Source organism: Phyllobates terribilis, unplaced genomic scaffold, assembly GCF_046119375.1.
Source record: "Phyllobates terribilis strain yellow unplaced genomic scaffold, ASM4611937v1 Scaffold_9__5_contigs__length_417890890, whole genome shotgun sequence".
Taxonomy (NCBI): Eukaryota; Metazoa; Chordata; class Amphibia; order Anura; family Dendrobatidae; genus Phyllobates; species Phyllobates terribilis.
The window spans coordinates 367,651,894-367,672,723 of NW_027362769.1; the positions used below are offsets into that span (position 1 = coordinate 367,651,894).

The 20,830-nt window shown below is 42.5% G+C and overlaps 2 protein-coding genes across 4 annotated transcripts in view; one reads left to right on the forward strand and one right to left on the reverse strand.

The window, feature by feature from the left end:
* Nucleotides 1-20,830, forward strand: part of IFT140 (intraflagellar transport 140) — an 88,983-nt gene that overhangs the window by 44,062 nt on the left and 24,091 nt on the right. For all 3 annotated transcript variants that reach the window (XM_073648199.1, XM_073648196.1, XM_073648198.1), the window contains exon 18: nucleotides 2,153-2,355. In XM_073648199.1, the coding sequence (XP_073504300.1) occupies nucleotides 2,153-2,355 (203 nt within the window). The remainder of the gene's footprint in view (nucleotides 1-2,152; nucleotides 2,356-20,830) is intronic.
* On the reverse strand, nucleotides 5,462-18,897 carry TMEM204 (transmembrane protein 204). Its single transcript, XM_073648200.1, has 3 exons — nucleotides 17,770-18,897; nucleotides 10,085-10,240; nucleotides 5,462-6,200 (listed from the first exon to the last, which is right to left on the reverse strand). The coding sequence occupies exons 1-3, from the start codon at nucleotides 18,029-18,031 to the stop codon at nucleotides 5,956-5,958; spliced, it is 663 nt and encodes a 220-aa protein (XP_073504301.1). The 5' UTR covers nucleotides 18,032-18,897; the 3' UTR covers nucleotides 5,462-5,955.

The window sequence follows — 20,830 nt, forward strand, 5'->3', positions numbered from 1 at the left end:
ACCATCTTCTTCACAGACCAGTGCTTTTCTGTAAATTTTGTGGCTTTCCTAGATTATTTTGTGATGCTTGTCACCATAGATGGATGCGGATGGTAAGTGCACTGATGGATGGGACAATACCCACAGCCGCCAGAGAATGTGCCACCTGCCAGATTACCGCAATATGCAGACCTGATGGATTTCTGGTCCCTCGCAGACTCCAGTGCGGCCACATTTGCTGTCATTGCGCTATAGGATCAGGACACTGCGACCTTATGGCGTGGGGCAGCTAGATTCGCCTGGCCGGCACCGCTGCTTTGTCTACATGTCCGTTTGCTTCTTTATGTTTTTGGTTATACCTTCTATGTATTTTCTTTTGCTTTTCATGTTATATTTAATTTTTGTCTGTGTTTTCTTTGCCATTTGCCGTCAGTTGTTATTCCGGAGAGGCTGTGCTTATCAGCCTGTTGTAAGTATACCAGTGTCCCCATGACATGGTGGGGGGGTGGGGGGGCATTTTTTTTCTTTCTTGGTTTGGCTTGTACCACATTTGAAGTTGTGTCCTGAAATCTATAACGTGTTGTGTAGGTTTTCTTTCACGTTGTTTCTTGTGTGTAACTAATATTCTACAGTCCCGGTCTCACAGGTGATGGATCCCTTGTCACTCATAATAAATAATCTATATAGACATACTGTTTCCCATTGCGCCATGTATCCGTCTGGGGCTTTACCTCACGTAAAAGAATGAGTCTTAGGAAAATAACTTATTGTTCTATACCAATTTTTTATGCTGTATTTTTGTTATGATTTTTGATAATTTTTCATTTTATGATCCATTTAAAAAAAAATAAAAATCGGAAATCTTGCCATTTTCTCTCTGGCCACTAGGCCAAATATTACACTAATACGTCCTGTTCTTTTCCGCGATCGCATGGAGATTAGCAGAAATTTACTTAAAAGTATTTTCTGCTCAATCTTTGCCTTCACAATGCACTTTACCCAGATCAGAGAGGCGGGTGAGCTGTGACATCTCTGTGAATGGTGGATCCTGTGCTATCTACTGTATATAGAGGTGTTATCAGTCATTGTACAGGAGGAGGAGGAGGTGAGCTGTGACATCTTATTGTGAATGGTGGATCCTGTGCTATCTACTGTATATAGAGGTGTTATCAGTCATTGTACAGGAGGAGGTGAGCTGTGACATCTCTTATTGTGAATGGTGGATCCTGTGTTATCTACTGTATATAGAGGTGTTATCAGTCATTGTACAGGAGGAGGTGAGCTGTGACATCTCTTATTGTGAATGGTGGATCCTGTGTTATCTACTGTATATATCAGTGTTATCAGTTATTGTATAGTAGGTGGTGATCTGTGACATCACCTATTGTGAATGGAGCGTCCTGTGTTATCAGTCATTGTACAAGAGGAGGAGGAGGTGAGCTGTGATATCTATTGTGAATGGAGGATCCTGTGTTATCTACTGTATATAGAGGTGTTATCAGTCATTGTACAGGAGGAGGGGGTGAGCTGTGACATCACCTATTGTGAATGGTGGATCCTGTGTTATCTACTGTATATAGAGGTGTTATCAGTCATTGTACAGGAGGAGGGGGTGAGCTGTGACATCCCCTATTGTGAAAGGAGCATCCTGTGTTATCAGTCATTGTACAAGAGGAAGAGGAGGTAAGCTGTGATATCTATTGTGAATGGTGGATCTTGCGTTATCTACTATATAGAGATGTTATCAGCCATTGCAATCCTGTATATAATAATGTAATAATGAGACAGGTGAGAAGTCACCTGTACAGAACAGGAAATATGAGTCTAGTATTTGGCCTAGTGGCCAGTGTGAAAGTTGCAAGATTTCTGATTTCTTTTTACATAATTTAATGTTATGTAATTTGTAGTAATATGGAAAAATAATGATTATACATTTAAAAAATACATTTAACATTAATACCTGATTTAAGCAAAAAGTCGTTATCTGAGGAAAACTCCTGAGCCGGGCTGTGGGTGACCATGTAGGACTTACATGAGCAGATTATCTCGTGTCATTACTTTTCTGTAGGCGGACATCCTGAGATTCACACTTTTAAACTGTAAGACACAATTTTAAAAAAAAAATGTGTCCTCCTGTGGCTTTAATTTACTTTACTGCTTTGAACGTTCACAGCCTGGTGAGGATGAAGAGAAATCTGAAGGCACAGAAGAGGGCACATCACCGATCCCCCACATGGTGGCCAAGAAGCCGCTGCGAGACTTCATTGGCCTAGAAGACTGTGAGAAGGCAACTCGAGACGCCTTGCTGAACTTCAGCTTCTTCCTCACTGTAGGAGACATGGATGAAGCCTTCAAGTCCATCAAGCTCATAAAGAGGTAGGACGACCTGTGCATTTAGATCTGCTTCTACCATGTAGTCTGATCGTAGGTCTCGGCGGGCCAGCTGATCACTAGTGAATGGTGTTTTCTTACAAGATCATTTTTCCAATCTCACTCTTGTCACCTGGATATGCCGTGAAGAAATGTTCCTGACCTCCACCTCCAATTAGAATAATTATAAAAAAAAAAACACAAAAATCCAAATCACCTCCCTTTTCTTCATCTAGCAAAAAGTGACTTTTTTATTATATGTGTGTGAGGTAACTGGTAAACTATCAGTCAGCTCATTCTGATGGAAAGTTTTTAACTCTCATCTTCCCTCTGAGCTCGACTTAATTCATTTACGACCGGATGAATGTTGAACTGAACGTTGTGGTGATAAATCAACTGAGCTCAGAACAAGGAAGACAAGAGTTGTAAGCCATACGAATGAGCTCACTGATTAGATTCTCAGTTAACTCGTTCTGCAACAAGCAATCGACACAGGCTATAGAAAATAAATGTTGCAAACATTTTAATAACACCCAATTGCAAAATTGATATGTAGATAAAAATACTTGTCACGTGTTTAAAGGGAAATGGCCTTGAACCCTCATCTCCGAGGACGGCGATTGTTCAGGGGACTGACACTTCACAAAGGAAATGAGCTGAAGCTGTGACTTCAGGAGGAAGCGCACGATGTGCAAGTGCAAAATGTTTCTTTATTAGAGACATTTTCACACCACTTAGGAAGTGCTGAGTAAATGATGAGGTGAGAGGGAAGTCGCATTGCTTTGTATGGAGGATCTGGAGGCGATGACAAGTAAGTGACATTGAGGATACTGCTGGATCCTTGGAGTAATCGGCTTCACATGTAACATGGAGGTGACGAGATCCATCTACTTCAATTCTGTCTTATCTTTGTTCTTGACGCTTACCCTGCTGTTGGAAAGCTCCTGGTGAAGGCATCAAATGTTCCCATTCTGGCTCCGATCGCTGCTGTTTAACTACTTAAATGCCTCTGTCACTGTCTCGACAGCAGCATTTTACTAGCGCAAGCCTGGTGGGGTTTCCGTTTGAGGGCCTATTGGGCCCCTTTTCTGCCCATGATGCATTCACGGCGTGCCGAGAGCACACTGATGGCCTCTGTCACACCTGTCATAGAACAGGCTTCATGGAAGACACTGCACTGTATATAGTACAAGCAATCAGATCAGCACAGGTTCAAGTGAAAATTAGAACGAAAAGTAAAAAAAAAAAATTTTAATAATAAGAAAAAAAACATTAAAAATTTTAATCGCCCCTTTTTCTTAAAAAAAAAAAAAAAAAAGGTAAATGACAAAATTGACTTTTTTTTTTGCTCGCTTAACTTCCATGAAAAAAAAACTTCCTGTGGACCCCAAAGTGGTATTAATAAAAACTACAGCTATTGAACACTTTCTATGGAAAATCCTCTGCAATAAGAGTAAATACTGCAAAGTATCATACCCACTTACTAATACAATGCGGAGACCTTGGCACGAGCTCCATATAAAGCATGGCCCAAGAGCGAACATCTGCAGACATTACTTCTGTCCTATACTTAATTCCAAATAAATCCATATACTTAGAAAACAAGATTAGAACGAATGAAAGGACGTCCACATCACATCCCCAGCCTAACATTTTATCGCCAACTAGGTCCTTACTGAAGATAGAAAAAGAGACAAAGGCGCAATATACATATATATTCTATGTACTTGTATATACTTACTAATTCTATCGCTGATACAACTGCAGATACTTAAGTTATCAGATGACCGCAGGTCTCTGCCCCCCACTCAACTCCCCTAATAAAAATATTACAGATTAGCACACAAAATTCCAGACCCCACACCGCTCCATCTACGCGTCTCAGAAAATGGCAACACTAATCGATTTTTTTTTTTCCAACAAAGTTCTGAATTTTTTTAAGGTACTAAAAAAAATATTTAAAAAAAAAATCTGTACAAATTTGATATCGCCGTAATCGTACTGACCGGGAGAATCGCGCTGCCAGGTCAATTTTACCGCACAAAAATCGTTGTGAAAACAAAAAATAATGGTTGAATTTTTTTTTTTTATGTCACCGCATTCAGATTTTTTTTTTTTTTTCCGTTTTTTTTTTTAGCACTTTGTATGGTAAAGCGAACGGTGTCATTAAAAACTACAGTTTGACCCTTAACCCCTTAGCAACATGTGCCGTATATGTACGGCACATGGCATGTCTCTCCTTTTGGCGTAGGGTCCGGTGATGAGCCCGCACCTTTCCGGGGACATGACAGCTGATATTGACATCACTAGTCCCACCCATCGGAGCCTGTGTCACTTGACCGCGGGTCACCGATGGATTGGCATGACAACCAAGGGTCTGCAGTAGACCCCTCGGTTGTCATTGCCAGGATGCTGTGAGCACCGCCCAGCGGTCAGCGCTCGTGGCAAGCGAACATTTCTGCTATTGAAGCATGTAAAAAGTAAAAAAAAAAAATGTTCTTAAAAATATTAAAAAATATAAAAGATTAAATCACCTCCGTTTCACCCCATTCAAAATAAAACAATAAAAAAATACACATATTTGGTTTCGCTGTGTTCAGAATCGCCCGATCTATCAAAATATAATAAGAATTAATCCGATCTGTAAACGGCGTAACGAGAAAAAAAATCAAAACACCAGAATTACGTTTTTTTGGTCGCCGCTGCAATAAAATGCAATAACTGGTGATCAAAAGATCGTATCTACCCCAAAATGGTATCAATAAAAGCGTCAGCTCGGCAGGCAAAAAATAAGCCCTTACCCAGCCCCTGTTCCTGAAAAATGGAGACTCTACCAATCTCGGAAAATGGGGACTTTTTTTTTTTTAACAAACTTTGGATTTTTTTTTCACCGCTTAAATAAAAAAGAACCTATACATGTTTGGTATCTACGAACTCATAATGACCTGGAGAATCATAATGGCAGGTCTGGTTTATCATTTAGTGAACATGGTAAAAAAACTGTGGAATTGCCCTTTTTTTTCGATCTTGGAATTTTTTTCCTGTTTTTCCAGCACATGATATGGTAAAACCAATGGGGCGTGCAAAAAAAAATCAAGACTGACTTTTTTTTTTTTTCTTTTATATTTATAACGCAAAATGGTGATAAATAACACATTAATATATATATATACCGTATATATTCTGCTGTTGGGTATGTTCATACAGTAATAGGGTATACAATTGTAATATGGTCTCTGCTCATTACCAAGTCCTCCAATGCATATTATACAGAACGACCTTCGGTTCAGTCGTCCATTGTCCACTAGTGTCAGAATGAGCTTGTATTTATTTTTTTTTGGGGGGGGGGGGGGGGGGGGTGGGCAGGATTGAAATTTTGTGAAAGGTCCGGCACAAGGTAGATCCAAGGTCGTCAGCATTTTGAGTCATAATGCACAGCCTAGTGCTTGGCTGTGGGTTCTCCATATTGTCTCCTTACACATGGTGAGAGGTCCATCTGTAGGAAAGGTACAGACCTGGCTGCAAGTAAATAGAAGGTGTGATCGGTATTCATTGAATGCTTATGAATTTACACCTCTTGTTCTTGTCGTTCATCTCTCTTTACCATCAGCAGGGAGATTCCACATAGTCGTTGTCCAGGCCCCTGCGGAAGCGGTTCGTTAGCGTGCGGCTGATGACTATGACCCGGGGGGCCATGCAGTCCTCCCGCCGGTGCAGGATATTCCAAATCAGAATAGCAGCTGCCAAAGTTGCCAGTAGGCAAGCACCAATATCCAGGTAGCAGGACCAGGAGAGTGTCGTGTGGGGGCCAATGCGGTAGAAAGTCACCAAGCCAATGACTAGAACAAAACCTGAAAAAAAACAGAATGACATTTTATTAGTGACAGATTTTAAAGGTAAGGCTCCACTTGAAAAATATTTGTTGAGGTCTGAGATCAAGCAAGTTAATAAAGGGGGTCCCAGATCAGATTTGTCATCTAGTGCTACAAGGACTGTCTCCACCATGGAGGACCCAGCGTGTCAGTGCATTACATGGACAGCTCATTTAATCTAATGGGCATGGTGTAATCCAGGGCGTAACTGTAATAAGTGCAGGGGTTGCAATTGCATCCCAGTTATGGCGCTTAGGGGGGCCCAAAAGGACCCTTTACTCCATCTGACAAACTATTACTATTAAAGACGTGACCTCTTTTTGGAGATTTTGCATTTGGGGCCTACAAGCTTCAAGTTATGCCACTGGATGTAATGCTTTATTTCCCCACTAGTGGAACTGAGTCATTACCTGTGATCACTTAAAGGGATATTCCCATCTCCAAGATCCTATTTAGATCTAGGTATAATATTTCAAGTCCCTCCAATTAGAAATTTAATATAATACTTCAGATTAGCTATGTCTCTTACCTCATGTGCAGGGCATTGCAGTAGCTTAGGTATGCATGGTTACAACCACTAAGCGTTGTCTTTCTAACTAACTGTCACTATATGAGTGGTCATAACTATGGATACCAACGCCCTGCCCATGGGGTAAGTGACATTGTGAATCAGAGGAACTATACTACATTTTTTATTGGAGATATTTGCTAATATTATTAATATTACACTTACTACATGTTGATATAGGATCTTGGAGATGGGAATACCCCTTTAATATTAGAAGACCCTTCCAAAAAAGTAAAGGGGGGGTCTGTCCAAATTTATTTTTATTTTTCTAGATGCAGCTTCTCATTAAAGGGGTATTCCAACCTTAGACATGGCCTATTCCCTAGAGGTATAATAGACGTGGGTCCGACTTTTGGAATCAGGACAGGATTTTGGTGGCATCTAACCCGCTTCTGGTGGAGAATGAATGGGGAGGTGGTGGAAGCTGCCAAAGAAGTGCTCTCCTGGTAATATGGGGATGGGGAGCCCCCATTCTGCGCGCTCCCCGTTAGTCTGTGACTATTCTGGATTCTTTGCAGTCGCTGGCAGTGAGTACAGGTCTAGCAGTAGATATCGGCAGTAATGCGGCTCGGCAGCTTTCTTTGCCGCCGTCCCTCTGCCTGTCCTGTAGGGGAAGGAAGCTGAGTGTGTTGTTATTTAGTCTCCCATGGCACACAGCGGCATGCACACTCCCCGCTGCCACTATATTTAGCCTGCCCCTGGCTTCCTTTTTTTGTGCTGCCGTCTGCTCCGAACACTGGGCGAAGGGACAGAGACTGAAGGGCGCCAGGATGTCCCCTCACAGGAGGAGGAAATGCCTGTTACTACCTGTTATGCAAACTGGGCCTTGAAAGCTTTGGGACATGACAAATTAAAAGGGGGGCTATGGAAGAGGAGTACTGCTTAGGAAGCAGCTTAAAGGGGTAGTCCCGCAGCCGGCCATAGTGAGATCATGGAAAATGCTTGATTGTATAAACGGCTAGCCCTGCAGGTGTTCATCGGCTTGAGTCATGGCATTTTAGTGGAACATCGTGTTCTTGGTTGTTTTTTTTCTGTAGAAACCCCCTTTAATGTCACAATGCTCAGAAATGTGAGAGCAGGCCAAACAGTAAGAGAGGCAAGCAAATGAGGGATAGGCTAAAGTAAGCCCAAAAACTAGCCATCATATGTATTCCTCTTCAAAAGCATGAGGTCTGCAATAATGGGGAAATTAAAAGGGGACACGGGACTCGCAGCAATATGCATCGCCTGTCCCCAGAGTTTTACTAAGCTTACCCTGCCACCCCGTGTGATCCCGATCGTAGGGTGCATTCACATGGCTATATTTTACGGTCCGTGTTCAAGCCGCCATTCTCTGTTCAACTGTGGGGTCTCCGGACTCCGACAAAATGTTGTTGGTTTGGGTCAGGAGACCCATGGTCGGGACGGCTATTGTGTCCAAAAAGCGGACTGTAAAATATGCTAGAGTGTATGCACACTAAGACCGGGTCCAGTCTGTATACAAACTGCAACGACCGGACCAGCCGCGGGTCTCTGCCCCAAACTTAAGGTAGCAGCAAGGCTGTTGATTCGTGCTGCATCTGGTGGCTGAGAAACCCTCTGCGCAAAGGAGAAACCGTGAAAGGGATGCAACACTGAAGCCCCTTCATTCTTAGGTCGGATCTCAAGCCATAATTAAGAATTGACATATCTTGACAACATATTGATTTTGGAATACCCTTTTACTGTAACTACAGGACTTCTACAGGGCCTTGAAAAAGTATTCATACTCCATAAACTTTTCCACATTTTTTCACATTATACCCACAAATTTAAATGTATTTTATTGAGATTTTATGTGATCTGTCAACACAAAGTAGCAAGTATTTGTGAAGTTTGAAGGTTTTCATAAAGGGTTTTCTAAAAATGTAAAAAATATAAATTTAAAAATTGTGTTGTGCATTTGTATTCAGCCACCTGAATCAATACTTTGTAGGACCACCTTTCACCTCAATTACTGCTGCAAGTCTTTTGGGATCTGTCTGTACCAGCTTTGCACATCTAGAGGTGACATTTTTGCTCCTTCTTCTTTGCACACTCGCTTAGTGAGATTGGATGGAGACTTCTGTGAGCAGCAATTTTCAAGTCTCGCCACAGATTCTCAATGGGATTTAGGTGTGGACTGTGACTGGGCCGTTCACACACATGAATATGCTTTGATCTAAACCATCCATTGTAGCTCTGGCAGGATATTTAGGGTTGTTGTCCTGCTGGAAGGTGAACCTGCCCTCTCTCTCAAGTTTATTGCAGCCTCTAAAAGGTTTTTCCTGTATATATCTCCATCCAGTTCCTCATCAACTCTTGACAAACTTCCCTGTCCCTGCAGAAGAAAAGCTTCCCCATAGCGTGATGCTGCCACCACCATGTTTGACGGTGGGGATGATGTTTTCAGTGTGATGTTCAGTGTTCATTTTCCACCACACATAGCATTTTGCATTTAGCCCAAAAAGTTCTACTTGGTCTCATCTGACCAGAGCACCTTTTTCCACATATTCACTATGTCACCTACATGGCTTTTTGCAAACTGCAAACGAGACTTCTTATGGCTTGCTTTCAAAAAATAGCTTTCTTCTTGCCACTTTTCCATAAGGCCAGATTTGTGGAGAATATGACTAATAGCTGTCTTGTGGACAGATTCTTCCTCATGTGGATCTCTGCAGCTCCTCCAGTGACCATGGGCCTCTTGGTTGCTTCTCTAATTACTGCTCTCCTTGCTTGGGATGTCACTTTAGGTGGACGGCCATGTCTTGGTAAGTTTGCAGTTGTGCCATACTCCTTCCATTTTTGGATAACGTGCTCTGTGAGATGTTCAGAACTTGGGCTATTTTTTTATAACCTAACCCTGCTTTACTCTTCTCCACAACTTTATCCCGGACCTGTCTTGTGGGTTCATTCATTTTCATGATGCTGTTTGATCCTTAATGTTCTCATACAAACCTCTGAGGCCTTCACAGAACAGCTGTAGTTACACTGAGAATAAACTACGGGGTGAACTCAATTTACTAATTAGGCGACTTTTGGAGGCAATTGGTCACTCAGGATTTTATTCAGGGGTATCAGACTACAGGGGGTCGAATACTAAGGTACGTCACAATTTTCAGATTTAGATTTTTTAAATATTTAGAAAACTATGTATCATTTCCTTTTACACTTCACTTGTCTTGCTATAGCCCTCTATTACTTGCTGATGATAAAATATTCATCCACGAGTGATGGGATCTACTGTCTGTACAATTTTTGCAATCATACAAGTAATTTTTTCACCTGCCATACTTACTTGCAAGTTGAAAAACTGCCGCGATGGCTTCTTCCCACCACTGCGAATCCTGTGTAATTATGGGCAGCTCCACTAAACCCATAAGGAAAATAAGCTGCCCAGCAGTAAGGGCGACGGTAGCAATCAGATTGCATGCCCTCATCATGTCAAACTGCACTGCAAAGGGAGGAAGGACAGGAAACATCATGTCACTACACCCATCATATGTTTACGCATCACCATTTTCTTAATTTAGCCTAAAAAAACAAATGATCTTTCTATAAAGAGACATTTCAGGGACAGAAGAACTAAAATAGTATCAGTGGGAAGATGTAACCGATTTACTATTTAAAGGGATATTCCAACCCAGAAAGTAAATACTTGCCGCACATTGCGCATCAGGAAATACAGCCTAATAACATTCAGTGTTATTTTTTTTTATATGTTTAGGATCTTTGTTTTCCAATTTCAGAGCTTCAAATCCCTCGCCATGGAGTCATTAAAATTATCCTGGATGCCTATGAGAACCACTAGGGGGAGCTCATGGCATAATTAGTCATACAAGCGCCATTGAACTAAATAAACTTGTATGCAGTAAGCTCCCTCTAGTGGTGGCAAGCAGGCATACAGAATTATTTTCTCTAAAGGGATATCCCCATCTTGGACATTTATAGCATATCAATTGGACATGTTATAAATGCCTGATAGATGCGGCTCCCACCTTTGGGACCTGCACCGCTCTTGAGAACAGGAGGCTGTCTCTTTTTGCTGGGAATGGATTGCACTCTGCATTCACCAACACTCTAGCACCGATGCTACAGAGGTATCTGCCTCACTTTTTTTACATGCTGTACAATCATGTGAACGCTGCAGCTAATCATTGCCTTCAGCAATGATGCTGATATGTACAGCCAATAGGGATTGGCTGCAGCAATCACATGCATGTATTAATACTGAAACGGCAAGGGATTAATTGTAAAGTGTTTGCAAAGTTACTTAACATTTTATATAGATTTTTATTATGAAATGTTGGGAGCAAATTTTTCCTAAAAAAAAAAAAAAAAAAAGTTCCTGATCCATCTCTAGCAGCTTCCAGTTATTATAGAAGTGCACATTACACACATAGAAGCATGGTATGGTGAATACCGCAGGGGGTGTCAGGGATTGTTAATAGCCCCTTTTATAAGGGTGTTCATGTCTTCTCAATTCTGTGTATTCATATTATGGTATTCTGCTATTGTAACCTCTATGAAAGTCTTCAGTATCTTGATAAGGAACGCCATACAGTACACTGCATAGTTTGTGTGTGAATTACACATGGTGTTCTGTATCCTGCACATGTGGTTCTGGGTATCCTGTCCAGCGTTACTTATCCTGTGTTACATCCTGTATTATACTCCAGAGCTGCACTCACTATTCTGCTGGTGAAGTTGCTCTGTATATACATTACATTACTTATCCTGTATTATACTCCAGAGCTGCACTCACTATTCTGCTGGTGCAGTCTCTGTACATTACATTACGTTATTTACCCCTTGATAAAGACCATAACAATTTGGACTAAGTAAAAAGGCATATGTAAACCGTATGGAAGATTTAAAACAAAACAAAAACCGGAACAAGAACAAAAACTGCCCACGTTTGACCTGATTAAAGATCTTCTTTAAATCCTGATCCTGAGTTACATCCTGTGTTATATTCCAGAGCTGCACTCACTATTCTGCTGGTGCAGTCACTGTGTACATACATTACATTACTGATCCTGAGTTACATCCTGTATTATACTCCAGAGCTGCACTCACTATTCTGCTGGTGCAGTCGCTGTGTACATACATTACATTACTGATCCTGAGTTACATCCTGTATTATACCCCAGAGCTGCACTCACTATCCTGCTGGTGCAGTCACTGTGTACATACATTACATTACTGATCCTGTACTGATCCTGAGTTACATCCTGTATTATACCCCAGAGCTGCACTCACTGTTCTGCTGGTGCAGTCAATGTGTACATACATTACATTACTGATCCTGAGTTACATCCTGTATTATACTCCAGAGCTGCACTCACTATTCTGCTGGTGCAGTCACTGTGTACATACATTACATTACTGATCCTGTACTGATCCTGAGTTACATCCTGTATTATACCCCAGAGCTGCACTCACTGTTCTGCTGGTGCAGTCACTGCGTACATACATTACATTACTGATCCTGAGTTACATCCTGTATTATACTCCAGAGCTGCACTCACTATTCTGCTGGTGCAGTCACTGTGTACATACATTACATTACTGATCCTGTACTGATCCTGAGTTACATCCTGTATTATACTCCAGAGCTGCACTCACTATTCTGCTGGTGCAGTCACTGTGTACATACATTACATTACTGATCCTGAGTTACATCCTGTATTATACTCCAGAGCTGCACTCACTATTCTGCTGGTGCAGTCACTGTGTACATACATTACATTACTGATCCTGAGTTACATCCTGTATTATACTCCAGAGCTGCACTCATTATCCTGCTGGTGGAGTCACTGTGTACATACATTACTTATCCTGTACTGATCCTGAGTTACATCCTTTATTATACTCCAAAGCTGCACTCACTATTCTGCTGGTGCAGTCACTGTGTACATAGATTACATTACTGATCCTGAGTTACATCCTGTATTATATTCCAGAGCTGCACTCACTATTCTGCTGGTGCAGTCACTGTGTACATACATTACATTACTGATCCTGAGTTACATCCTGTATTATACTCCAGAGCTGCACTCACTATTCTGCTGGTGCAGTCACTGTGTACATACATTACATTACTGATCCTGAGTTACATCCTGTATTATACTCCAGAGCTGCACTCACTATTCTGCTGGTGCAGTCACTGTGTACATACATTACATTACTGGTCCTGTACTGATCCTGAGTTACATCCTGTATTATACCCCAGAGCTGCACTCACTGTTCTGCTGGTGCAGTCACTGTGTACATACATTACATTACTGATCCTGAGTTACATCCTGTATTATACTCCAGAGCTGCACTCACTATTCTGCTGGTGCAGTCACTGTGTACATACATTATATTACTGATCCTGTACTGATCCTGAGTTACATCCTGTATTATACTCCAGAGCTGCACTCTCTATTCTGCTGGTGCAGTCACTGTATACATACATTACATTACTGATCCTGTACTGATCCTGAGTTACATCCTGTATTATACTCCAGAGCTGCACTCACTATTCTGCTGGTGCAGTCACTGTGTACATACATTACATTACTGATCCTGAGTTACATCCTGTATTATACTCCAGAGCTGCACTCACTATTCTGCTGGTGCAGTCGCTGTGTACATACATTACATTACTGATCCTGAGTTACATCCTGTATTATACCCCAGAGCTGCACTCACTATCCTGCTGGTGCAGTCACTGTGTACATACATTACATTACTGATCCTGTACTGATCCTGAGTTACATCCTGTATTATACCCCAGAGCTGCACTCACTGTTCTGCTGGTGCAGTCACTGCGTACATACATTACATTACTGATCCTGAGTTACATCCTGTATTATACTCCAGAGCTGCACTCACTATTCTGCTGGTGCAGTCACTTTGTACATACATTACATTACTGATCCTGAGTTACATCCTGTATTATATTCCAGAGCTGCACTCACTATTCTGCTGGAGCAGTCACTGTGTACATACATTACATTACTGATCCTGAGTTACATCCTGTATTATACTCCAGAGCTGCACTCACTATTCTGCTGGTGCAGTCACTGTGTACATACATTATATTACTGATCCTGTACTGATCCTGAGTTACATCCTGTATTATACTCCAGAGCTGCACTCTCTATTCTGCTGGTGCAGTCACTGTATACATACATTACATTACTGATCCTGTACTGATCCTGAGTTACATCCTGTATTATACTCCAGAGCTGCACTCACTATTCTGCTGGTGCGGACACTGTGTACATACATTACATTACTGATCCTGTACTGATCCTGAGTTACATCCTGTATTATACTCCAGAGCTGCACTCACTATTCTGCTGGTGCAGTCACTGTGTACATACATTACATTACTGATCCTGAGTTACATCCTGTATTATATTCCAGAGCTGCACTCACTATTCTGCTGGTGCAGTCACTGTATACATACATTACATTACTGATCCTGAGTTACATCCTGTATTATATTCCAGAGCTGCACTCACTATTCTGCTGGTGCAGTCACTGTATACATACATTACATTACTGATCCTGTACTGATCCTGAGTTACATCCTGTATTATATTCCAGAGCTGCACTCACTATTCTGCTGGTGCAGTCACTGTGTACATACATTACATTACTGATCCTGAGTTACATCCTGTATTATATTCCAGAGCTGCACTCACTATAGTTTCACAAGGGCAATGGCTGGCCCCAGGAGTATTCTAAGAACAGTGTAACATTTTGCTATGGGGCCCTCTCTCTTTAGGATTACCAAAGCTGAAATTTGGACACATTAATTAGTTATTGATGTGGTTTTAGGCCATGTGCCCACGATGCAGAAATGCTCCGGATTTTTCCTGAGCGTTTGTTTCTCCCTGGCAGAAAAAACGCATGCGGATTGTACACGCGGATTGTACACGCGGATTGTACACGCGGATTGTACACGCGGATTGTACATGCGTTTTTCCTGCCAGGGACATGCGGATGTGAAGCGTTTTGCACATGCGATTTCGCATGCGGGTTGTCAAGCACTTTCCAAGCGATTTTAGCATCACTTGGAAAGTGCTTGACAACTTTGTCACACTATATAAATCCATGCAGCCGGCATGGATTTATATAGTGTTACCAAGTTATAATAAAAGAATGGTAAAAAATAAACATTATACTCACCTTCCGATGGCCCCCGGTCTCCTCCAGTGCGTCCGATGTGTTGGGCGGCTCACGGTGGTCTAAAAGGACCTTCCATGACATCATTTAGTCATGTGACAGGTCAAGCGACCGCCGACGTCAGCAGTCGCGTGACCCGTCACATGACTGAATGACGTCATAGAAGGTCCTTTTAGACCATCGCGAGCTGCTGGAGAGCCAGGACGCATCGGATAAGGAGACCGGGGGCCATCAGAAGGTGAGTATAATGTTTTTTTTATTTTAAATTCTTTTTTTTTTTTACAGGTACTATGGTACCCGGGTCTGGAGGAGGGTCTCCTCTTCTCCAGACCCGGGTACCATCGCACATTGAATCGCTTAATATCCGCATGTGCGCATGTAGTCATGCAGATATTAAGCGATTCAATGCAAGTCAATGGCGGCGAAAACGCAAAATAATTGGTAGTGCTGCTTATTTTTCCGCAATGATAATCTGCAGCGGAAATTTCCGCAGCATGTGCAGAGCACATGCGAATTATCGTTGGGAACCATGGCAGACCTTCTACCAAGAGTTTTTTAAGCGTTTCTGCGGGGGAATTGCCGCTTAAAAAACGCACAGTGGGCACACAATAGCGGTCACCGCTGGATTATACAGATTAATAATGCCATGGTGGTGATCACATTGGTTGTAGTAGTGGATCTGGCTTGGAGCGCTGGCCGTGCCGCACACACTATCCTGTAACATGCACTTTACAAAGCTGCACATGGTTAACACAGGGCTTTCTACATGTGGTGTTTGACCTTTGGGGGAGCAGCGGAGGGGGATGGAGAGTGAATGATGAATGTTTTATTACCAGTGATCTAATGCATGCTGTGCATTTTCTGTGTAACCGTTTCCATGCCGGCCAGAGCCGCATCACATCACAGCTCGCTCTCCTTTTACTTTTGGAAGAGATTAATATCCTAAACCACATCACACAGAGGGATAGGGAACAAGACCTACAACACCTTCATTCTTTTATATACTTAGGTTTTGTTTCTGTGGAGCCTTTATTAAAACACTATAATAATATGTTATATTTAAAGGGACTGGATTAGAGAATCATGGCTGCTTTCTTTTAGAAACCGCGCCGCCTCTGATCATTGATTGTGCATGGTTTTGCAAAGAAGGTTGCATTCGCTTCAATGGGGCTGAGCTGCAGTGGAAACCTGGCAATAAGCGTGTAATTTCCCTGCAGCGCCTCCACTGGGGAAACTAAGCATTACACTGTGCCCATTCAGATCAGGAGCGAGAGATGCTCTATGTAACCGCTCTCTGGTTCTTTGCAGAGGTTCCTCCTCTATTTACTCAGAATTACCTAGCAGGTAAATGGGGTTTTGAAACTGGACAGCCCCTTTAAGAAATGAGAAGTCCTCATTGTGAGCATCATATGGCATCGATTGGAATCAGTTCAGGAAATTCCGAGTTTAAGGAGAGGGTCCCGTTCGGGTAGATATTCTTGGAGGGCTGAAACGGCACCAGTCCTATAGGACATAGAGTGGTGGTGTGCATGATCGGCGTAGTACCAGTGGGAACCTGGTGATCAGACGGTTATCAGAACCCCAGTATTCCTCTGTGCACCAGCTGATGGTTCCATTACTGTCTGTGAATGCTCGCTCATACTCGGAGATTCACTGGAAAAAGGCCCCGAAAATGTTCGCTAGGATGGAGCAATCTGAACGAAACAATAGGTAGTATATGAAGTTTTGAACAAGCCAGGATGCCCCGGTGTCGGGGCAATGAGGTAGGCACCGGACAGCCATGAAACTGCTACTATTCCCCTGGTATGTTTGCCGATATGTTCAGGAACATGGAGCACCGCCTCGAAACGTGTCCGGCAGAAAAAGACGGATATCACTTCCAGCATCGGATTTAATGCAATAGATTATACATACGTCAAGGGATGTAGTATATTTTCTTGTTCAGATTGCACCTTATTAACCGGGATTTTACATCAGAATATTCGGGGCCACTTTCGTGTGAATCCCCCTGTAGATTGCCACCCATTTATATACCCATGATATGAATAACACAGTGGGGGCAACCTGACTTCAGCTCTTTTTCTCCCCCGGCACGGTGAACTTGGAGTCCATACACGTGCCGTTGACATACTATGAACCAATTGGCACTTAATAAGGTATTGAAGTCTTGCCTAGGATCAAAACTCCTAGGGAAGACTCAGCATCCCAAATGGCAAGGAAAGAAATGCTGTGTACCTCTCTATAAAGTGGGGGTACAGCATGTGCTCATAGGATTCATCGCCTGTCATGGGAGCCGTGCCAAGGGGAGAATGTGGTGCCTGATGGCTCTGTAAGATGGAGCTGTTGGGACTATTCTGGTCAGATATATACTATCCTTTTCAGTGTATACCATGAAGCCATAAATTGGTAGAACGTGGAGTACCTTCACCTGGGACATTGTCCTCTGCAAAAATCATTTCTACTGTCCTCTAGAAGGGAAGTTGGCAGCTCAATGTGAGGGCGACCATGCCAGCCGATCATATACATTCAGATCTGCTCTTCTGTTCATACACTTATTACACTACAACCCTTTGACTGTCCTGGAATTTTCCATTCATGGAATTGCAGAAATCAGAATAAAGTGTTATTAATGATGAGTGAAAAATTGCAATCAATCTGAACATCTTCCGACCTCACACACTGGCCACTAAATGACAAAACATTTTTTTCCTAATTTCTACATCTCCATCACATGGACAATGACAAGTATTGGCCATTGACCTGTAGTCGGTAGGGCAAGATATTTGGACTTGTACTTACACTTGACCGTGTTCCGGGACTCCTGTAAGCCAGATGGCTCAGACCCCCAACCAATAGACTGGCACACCCTTTCATCTCCTGGTCCTGATCTGGTGCTTAATCCTCTACCAGCCAAACACATCTTCCAGAGGCCAACGCTGCGCTTGCGCCCTTCCTCCATGGTTTGGTAGACCCAGTTTGGAGTAAATGCAGCCACATTATTGAGGATAAGCGACACCAATGCTACCGCCACAGCCGCGGCCACTAGTTTTTGCATGCCCATGGCCTGTTTCTACCAGACCTCCACTTAAACAGGACGTGCCCTGCTGAACCGCACAGGGTCAGGAGCTGCTAGAGGACATCTCCGCTCATTTTGAGAGGTGGAAGCCCCCCAGAAATGGCCAAGCGAGGCAGGCCAGCTTGGTAGTCCCATGAAAGGGAGATGTGGAGCAAAAAAAGGAAAGAAAAAAATCCCAAGAAGTTTCTGTCTCCAATCTATCCACACTCCTGTAAGGCAACCCCCACCTCCTGCAGTCAGAGATGCAACAGCATTCCCGTCTGGACCCCACCAAGCGAAGGGCCCCCACGAATGGTGGAAATCAGACTCTGCTCTTCCCACACTCCCAAGAAGACAGATGTGTTCCAGATGTGGCCCCTCTCTGTCCACTCACAACCAAAGTGGGCGTCAAGTAGCAGTCACTTAAAAAGTAGAGGGGTTCTAGTTTCCATTTTAAAGGGGAATATAAAACCTTCCATGGATTTTAAGAGAAAAGTAAATTTGAGGAGCAGAAAGCAGTTTGTCCTTGCAGCTGTTGGAGGATGCTCGCTCGGTGAGCGCTCCGTCGCATGTGTGCAAGCAATGCAAACCACCCAGAGCGAGGACGGGGAGGCAGCAGCGGATAGGAAGTTTTTGTTTTACGGATATGTATATATATTTTTGGCATGGGATTTTGTTAATTTGTTTCCTAACTGTCTCTCTCAGAGCAGAGGAAATGTTTTTTTGTCGCTGTTTCCCACCCCCTTTTCTTCCTCATTGGAGAGTTTTGGTGAAGTGTTGGGTGTAGATAGATATTCTGCAAAGAACCTCAAAGCAGGATGCATTTCCTGGAAGGCAGATTTCCCCGTCCAAACACCCAATACCCTCCCCTCCGACTCTGTATATTATTCCTCCTCTTACAAGAGGCTGAGCTGGAGAAGACAGAACTGCTCGGTCCTCCCCTCCAAGTCATAAGGAAAGCATTACTGTCAAATGTTCAGTTCACCCCTTCTAAAAAGACTGGAGCCCCCATCGGCCCCCTCCCGGTAATTCATCATTTTGGATTTAAGGTATTTCCCCTTTAAATAATAAAAACATCCACCAGTGAATCTAATTTCCTGAGTAATCCTCTCCTCCTATTTATAGGAAAACTTGGGACAACTAGTACAACTGGGGAGATTTTACCATTCAAGAGTTTTAGAAAGCAGGGTGATTACCCAATGGGAGCTTAAAGGGGTATTCCCATCTCCAAGATCCTATTCAAATATGTACACACGTGGTCAAAATTGTTGGTACCACTTAGTTTAATGAAAGAAAAACCCACAATGGTCGCAGAAATAACTTCAATCTGACAAAAGTAATAATAAATTAAAAATCTATGAAAATGAACACATGAAAGTCAGACATTGCTTTTCTGCTTCCACAGAATTTGAAAAAAAAATTAACCTCATGAAATCGGCCTGGACAGAAATGATGGTTCTTCTCAACTTAATATTTTGTTGAACCTTTTGAGGCAATCACTGCAATCAAACGATTCCTGTAACTGTCAATGAGACTTCTACACCTCTCGACAGGTATTTGGCCCACTCCTCATGAGCAAACTGCTCCAGTCGTCTCGTATTTGAAGGTTGCCTTTTCCATGTTTCAGCTCTTTCCAAAGATGCTCAATAGGATTTAGGTCAGGGCTCATAGAAGCCACTTCAGAATAGTCCAGTGTTTTCCTCTTAGCCATTCTTGGGTGTTTTTAGCTCTGTGATTTGGGTCATTATCCTGTTGCAAGACCCATGACCTGTGACTGAGACCAAGCTTTCTGACACTGGGCAGCACATTTCTCTCTAGAATCCCTTGATAGTCTTGAGATTTCATTGTACCCTGCACAGATTCAAGACACCCTGTGCCAGATGCAGCAAAGCAGCCCCAGAACATAACAGAGCCTCCTCCATGTTTCACAGTAGGGACAGTGTTCTTTTCTTGATATTCTTCATTTTTCCATCTGTGAACATAGAGCTGATGTGCCTTGCCAAAAACTTCCATTTCTGTCTCATATGTCCATAAGACATTCTCCAGAAGCTCTGTGACTTGTTAACATGTAGTTTGGCAAATTCCAGTCTGGCTTTTTTATGATTTTTTTCAACAATGGCGTTCTCCTTGGTCGTCTCCCATGAAGTCCACTTTGGATCAAACAACGACGGATGGTGCGATCTGACACTGATGTTCCTTGAGCTTGAAGTTCACCTTTAATCTCTTTAGAAATTATCCTGGGCTCTTTTTTCTTATCCGTCTCTTTGATTTGTCATCAATTTTCCTCCTGCGGCCACGTCCAGGGAGGTTGGCTACAGTCCCATGGATCTTAAATTTCTGAATAATATGTGATGCTGTAGTCACAGGAACATCAAGCTGCTTGGAGATGGTCTTATAACCTTTACCTTTAACATGCTGGTCTATAATTTTCTTTCTAATCTCCTGAGACAACTCTTTCCTTTGCTTCCTCTGGTCCATGTTGAGTGTGGTACACACCATGTCACCAAACAGCACAGTGAGTATCTGTAGCCCTATATACAGGCCCACTGACTGATTACAAGATTGTAGACACCTGTGATGATAATTAGTGAACACAACTTGATTAAACATGTCCCTTGTGTCACATTATTTTCAGGGGTACCATCATTTCTGTCCAGGCCTATTTCATGAGTTTCATTTTTTTTTTAATTCTGTGGAAGCAGAAAAGCAAAGTCTGACTTTCATTGGTTCATTTTCATAGATTTTTAATTTATTACTTTTGTCAGATTCAAGTTATTTCTGCAACCATTGTGGGTTTTCTTTCAT

What these genes read in the sequence shown, in the direction of transcription:
- TMEM204 (XM_073648200.1), bottom strand. Translation starts at nt 18,031, where the DNA reads ATGGGCATGCAAAAACTAGTGGCCGCGGCTGTGGCGGTAGCATTGGTG. An exon ending in GTCCCGGAACACGGTCAAGT is followed by an intron (nt 10,241 to 17,769) that starts GTAAGTACAAGT and finishes CTCCCTTTGCAG; the next exon opens with TGCAGTTTGACATGATGAGG. An exon ending in GGCAGTTTTTCAACTTGCAA is followed by an intron (nt 6,201 to 10,084) that starts GTAAGTATGGCA and finishes GTTTTTTTTCAG; the next exon opens with GTTTTGTTCTAGTCATTGGC.